Below are 6,053 nucleotides of genomic sequence, written 5' to 3' on the forward strand. Positions count from 1 at the left end.
CTGCCCGCGCTGGCTCGCACAGGCTGAAACATATAAAGGCTGTCAGCAGCGCCTCTGGCCAGAAGCTTCACAACCAGCACGGTTTTGTTCTTTGGGGGGTTGTAATAAGAGACACTTCTTCACAAAGGTTCATATCATCACATAGGAGAGTGCTATATATACTGGGAGAACAATAGACTGTTCTTTTTTTCTTGGTATTATCCAGAGGTAAGCCATTCAGTTCCATAAGTTTGCTTTGCATGCAGTTTTATCAATGCTCATCACACTTGGTGAACTTAAGATTTGAATGCTATTTCTAGGATGTCCTGCTTTCATGCTGTATATGTTTTCTTTTGCCTACTGGTTTATCTCTGCCACATTATGTCAAAACACTCCGTGTCTATGGGGCAGGCATAGCCTAGGATGTATTTTTATTTTCAGTGGAAAACATGATGTGAGGTTTCTTGCAGTCTCCCTATTCAAGATCTGTAGTGTGGTTTATTGGATATCGGGTGTGATAGCACTATTTCAGGAATACTACCAGCTCTGACCATGTACTTCATAATGATACTTCATCTGGTGTGTTGTAGTAAGACCATCATCACTTAATACAGCTATTGAAAATTGCTCAGCAGCACGTGTTCTGCCTGGTTTGTTTTTGTGATTGAGCTGACAGAATGATTTTTCTGATCACAGCCTGCTTGTTCACTTTGTCTTGCTACACAGATATACAGAATCACATCTTTGGTATCTTCTCTTCTACAGATTTGCTTTCTGCTGCCCTGACTTAAAGCAGAGTACCTCTGTGGCCTATCTGTCTCCTTTGGCCCCAAAATGACAGTAATTGCTGCAATCAGTTGTTCTCTCTTATTTTCCATTCTCTGTGAAACAAGTGCATTAGTGTTACCCAACTCCACTGACCTATTCCTGTCAGACAATAATTTCACTGACATCAAGACAGCTTTGGCAGCTCATCTGGACTCTGCAAAAATTCCCAAAGCCAGGCGGAAGCGCTACATTTCACAGAATGACATGATTGCCATTCTTGATTATCATAATCAAGTCAGAGGCAAAGTCTTCCCACCTGCTTCCAACATGGAATACATGGTAAGTGAGCTGTTTATTTCAGAGTAAAACAAACTGTAAATCAGTGATCTGATTTTCTTAAACAAATTGTAATGGTTTAGTTAGCTAAATAAATTTTTTAAAATCTATTATTGCTTACTAAAATGTTCTGTCCTTATGTTTTTCAAGCTGCATTAACTTCAGCAAGCAAAAGCTGAATACTGAACTCTGAACCTCTTACTTGCCCTGTTCAATTTTCATTTCCATGTGTAGTCCCAATGAAATAAGTGAAGTGGTGAGTTAACTGCTTGTTGGCCTGAGGAATAGTATGTGATCACATGCAACCCAAAGTGTTTAAAATGCTGGTCATTAGCCCCATAGTTTTTGTGGAGTACACTGAAAGCCATTGCCCTGATGTGGGCAAAAAGACGCCCAATGAATCTTTCTTATTTATTTCACACATATTATGTATGGAAGCAATATGGTAAGACTGTTTGCAAAGTAATTCATCTGTCTCCTCTTCATGTGTTTTTCTTACTGCATGTTTTCTGTGTACACCTTTATCTTTCCATCAAATGCAATGCTGCTTTTTAAGGTTTTTCTAGTATGTAGGATTTCAATGCGCTCAAAAAAGTATGTGGCAGGCACATTTTCTCCTTATTGGAAAATACTTATAGGAAATTTCTGTTCCTGCAGGTATGGTAGAAGTTACACATTTGCTGTGGTCTCATACTGCTTTAGCACTACTGGTTGAAGTAGTATTTGCTACTTCGTATTCTAACTTTGCATACATGCATAATGTGGCCCTCTGATATTAAGCATAGGTTGTGCAGCAATTATTTTTTTTTTACGTTGTAATTGAGGTATTCACAGTGTTTTGAAAGTACAGACAAGTTGTGTCAGCACCGTAAGAAAGACAGTTTCTCATATGACAGCACACAGGTAATAGGTTTGAGAAACAGGACACCATCAGCTTGACTAAAAAGGGGATATCAGTAATAACAGCTCCTCCTTTGTAGCAGCTAATGACTAACAATTTGGACATTTTTCTGTCACAGATGTTACCTAAATCTGGATTTCATCAAATAATCTGTTCAGAATATCCCAGCAGCACCTCAGAATGCTGAGTGCTCTCAGAATATTGCAGGATGAAGACCATAGGCTGAGTTTGAATTCTATTTAAGTGGAAAGGTCAGAGACAGAAAGCCAGAGTGGTCAGAAGTCAAGCTCAGTCATCACTTTCATTGCTGTGCTCTCCACTGATGTTTCCTTTGATTCTGTATAAATAAACTTTGTTGTAATGTCTGAGGGAATGGCAGCCTACCATACCCTTCCTTGGCTTGTGTGTTTTAGAAATGTGCTCCTGCAGTTTGCTTAAGTGAAGCCAGCACCCTGTCCTATTCCCAAGGGATTTGTAAGTGCAGTGTTCTTAGCCTGTTCAGTAAAGAACCTTTGTAAATAGAAAGCAAGCTTCCTGGATTTTATTGAACTCATATACATAAAATGCCAAGATTTTATCTATATTGGTGGGTATTCTGCTGCAACAGCTTTGCTGCAACATAGATACAAAATCAAGATTGAAGTCATGCTCTTTACAGCTGTTCTTTTCCTGTTCTTTTCCTTGACTTTCTTACTATTGCTTTTGCCAGTAGCAACCAGCCATAGGATGTACCTGTGTTCCTGGCAGCATCAGCCCCAACAGTAGCCTCAAGTGCAAGGACTAAAGGCTTTCTTTTACATTTGATTTTCCAGTCTGAAAGTACTTTGTGACTTCATGCTGCAGAATTCAGATCAGCACCTCAAGCTATGTAGGTAATGAACCAGAGTGCAACTTGGGCTTGAATCTCCAAATGGCAGCCACCCCTCTGCCACCAATTCTCTTTTAAAATTGTCCAAGTTCTGTGTGTGTCCCATACAGAGCAAAAAAATGCTCAGTGAGCAGCATCACACATGGTGTGCTCTGCCATCTGCATTGTGATCATGGCACCATCTGTGGAACTTCTTACCTCTCTGACTACAGAAGGATTTTGGTAGGGAGGCCTGGAAGATGGCAGGGTGCTGTAAGCCATACTGAGAATGGAAACACTATTATCAGTAACTGAGCTTCCTTTGTCCATTCTTTGGTCTCTGAATAATTTCAGTGTGTGGTGCAGCAGCCACTGTTGTTCTTACAGGGACATGAGGTTGCTGCTGCTATATAAAAAAAGATGTTATGTTTCTCAATATTTATTTTCATAAATAAGACAACAAACACATTATCATTAACAATAGACAATGTGCATTTGTGCTTCAAAGAACCTTACAGAGTGTGTGTTCCTTTCCTGAATATTATGGAAAAGTTCTGGAGTAGTGAAGAAAATGGCCTATCCCATTTTCCCTAACAATGACTGAAACGGATGTCACATGTTAGAGAGCTGGAATTGCTTACAGATGCAGTAGATTGTGGAAATCTTTTTAAGCGTGTTGAAACACAGAAAAACTAAGCAGTTTTGAAGCACTAGAAAAATATATTTTTTCATCTTGTCTATGTTCACTGTCATAGTAAATTGTGTTTTGTTGTTTTTTCCTAATTCTTTTAGGAGCTGCTCGTCTCATTAATTACTGTATCACATTCTCACTTCTGTGCAGTTCCATTTGCTTTTATTTCCACCTCCCTGGTGGAAATAAAACCGCTTCAGGGTTTGGTTGTATGGTTTGGTTCTTGTGATTCCAGTTCTCCACACCCAACCTTTTTTTGGGCTTTTCTACTTGGCGCATTCTGTTCCTCTCCCTGGTAGTGTCTGCTTCTCACATGTTCAGTGCAGCCACAGATACTTCAGACTCCTTGGGTGTTATTCTCTCTGCCCTTACTGTCTAGAAGGTTTATGTACTGTAGGACTTAGGGTGAGAGGTCTGGAAGAACAGCTTTAAATGCCCATGGGTTAGGCAGGGGAAGTTCAGATAAGCAGAGCTGGGAAGTGTTCTAGTTCTCTTCGGAAGAGGTGGGTCCGAGTGCTGCCCCAGCCTGTTGCTGCATGCAGCCCCCCCATGAAAGCAGACAGCTGGGGAGTCAAACATGGTGGGAGGCATTGTATCAGTTCCCAGGGAAAGAAACTGGTGTGTCTTGTGCCAGTTACACTTTGGTAAGTCTTTCTGTTGGGACATTGGCCCCCAGTGTGTTAGATTTTAAAGTAGTCCTCCTTTTGGTTCTGGTTCTGGAGGTACTGATGCCTTCAACTGTAAATTTTTCTACAGGTACAAATCTAGTCAGTATATATGTGAAGGAAAATGAAAGAAAAGAAGAACTTCCTGTAGATACAGGCCTGTAATACAGAATTAGTGAGTCTTTTTTTTTTTTAATTTGGACCTCTATCTTCTTCTTCCTGAGAAAGTCTTTGCTTGTGCTTTAAAAGCTGAGGGCATACCTGCAGAAAGAAAGATGACACCATACGTCTGGTCTGACAAAGAGTGAAAATTATCTACTTGTCTTTGCGTATTTTTTGTGGAGAAAGCAGAAAAATTCCATAAAATTCATGATTCAGAAAAAGTGAGGTGTAGAGTTGCCAGCAGCTGTCTAGTGTGAAAAGTATGAATATCTGTAGTTCCAGTGGAAGCATGTGAATGAAGAAATTACTTTTTCTGAACGCTAATTCTGTATTATAGAGACCTATGTTGCCTTTCTGGAACATCTCAGCTACTTGGTAGGCCAGTAAATATTTTCAAGATATTGCCAACTGAAATTTGGGTCTCATAAAAAGTCTTTTAATGTGCATTGGCACTATCTTTAGGCTTCCAAAACATTCATTAATGAAATATCTGTTCCTATGAGGATCAGAAATTATTTTTACCTTTCCTATAGTCATTCCCACTTGAGGCCAGTTTCTCAAAAGTCTGTATGGTCTTTGTTGTATCCCACATCATGGTGTTTGTGCAAAGCTGGTCAAACAGGTGCTTATGTACAGACATGCTCTTTAAAGCTTTGCATACAGAAGCAGTAACTTATATAAGTGGGCCTTGATGAGCACTGAGCACCATCCTCCATGGCATTCCCATGCAAAATGGGAAAATCTATTTTCTTTAAGAGTTCCCTAAGGTGATCTGAATAAGTTGTTGAAGAGCCATAGCAAAGGCCAGTCATGAGGAATTTCATTGCTGGCTCTGCAAGGATGAGTCCTGAGCGCAGTATGGATCAACATAGTTATTAGTGGACCGGCAGTAGCATGTCTGAAGTGTAATAGAGGGAGTAGGATTGCATACTCAAAAACATGTTTGTGGAATGCTGGCTGAAGATTTTAAGTGCAAAAAGTGCTCTAGATAAACTCGAGCCTGCTGATGTACCAAAGATGTTCAGACAGAGTTTCAATTCTTTTTTGTTCAGTAACTTCACTTTTATATTTGGGAAAGTCTGCCCCTGGTTAAATTTTGTCACTTTGACTCACTTTGTAGAACTCAAAGTAGTAAAAGATTTCCAGACTAGCCTGAAATGAGTTAGTTTAGCTACCCAGGAGTTATTTCGTGTTTCTCATGAGCTGAAGGCACAGGAACTGAAAGAGAATGGAGAATTTCAGCATATTAATTTCTAGTAAATCCACATAAAAGACCATAATAGACTAAACAAAGGAAATGACCTATTGTTGTAAAAGAAAAGTCGTTGTGTTCAAAAAGAAGCTCCTGTAGTCCTGTGAAGGAGTCCCCGTGTGTCATGCTGGAAGTATGTATGCTCTGTGTGGCCCAGGAATGACTCTCTTTGCCACAGTGATTTATTTGGATACTTCCTGTCCCAGGAAATTTGCAGGTAACTTCCAAAGTCAGGTCAGAGAAGCAAGGTATAACCCAGTTAATGCTCACAAATGCAAATGACTTCATTATTATTTTGCTTCTAAGTTTGAAAGTCTTGATAAAATTCTTTTGCTGTCAAGGTGATCTTAAAAATATTCTGTGAATATGCAGTAAGTGATGGGTAAGACAAAGTCAGAAAAATCCCAGCAAACCTACTTCAAGTTTTACAAAGTTCTGCTTAATACCGAAAG

The 6,053-nt window shown here is 39.7% G+C and overlaps 1 protein-coding gene across 1 annotated transcript in view; it reads left to right on the plus strand.

The window, feature by feature from the left end:
- Nucleotides 1-6: 6 nt before the first annotated feature.
- The window catches only part of PI15 (peptidase inhibitor 15), a 26,745-nt gene continuing 20,698 nt past the window's right edge, over nt 7-6,053 (plus strand). Inside the window, exons 1-2 of the mRNA XM_005429135.2 lie at nt 7-207; nt 745-1,086. Of these exons, the coding sequence (XP_005429192.1) occupies nt 814-1,086 (273 nt within the window). The 5' untranslated portion in view covers nt 7-207; nt 745-813. The remainder of the gene's footprint in view (nt 208-744; nt 1,087-6,053) is intronic.

The sequence above is a fragment of the Geospiza fortis genome, unplaced genomic scaffold, assembly GCF_000277835.1.
Source record: "Geospiza fortis unplaced genomic scaffold, GeoFor_1.0 scaffold1831, whole genome shotgun sequence".
Taxonomy (NCBI): domain Eukaryota; kingdom Metazoa; phylum Chordata; class Aves; order Passeriformes; family Thraupidae; genus Geospiza; species Geospiza fortis.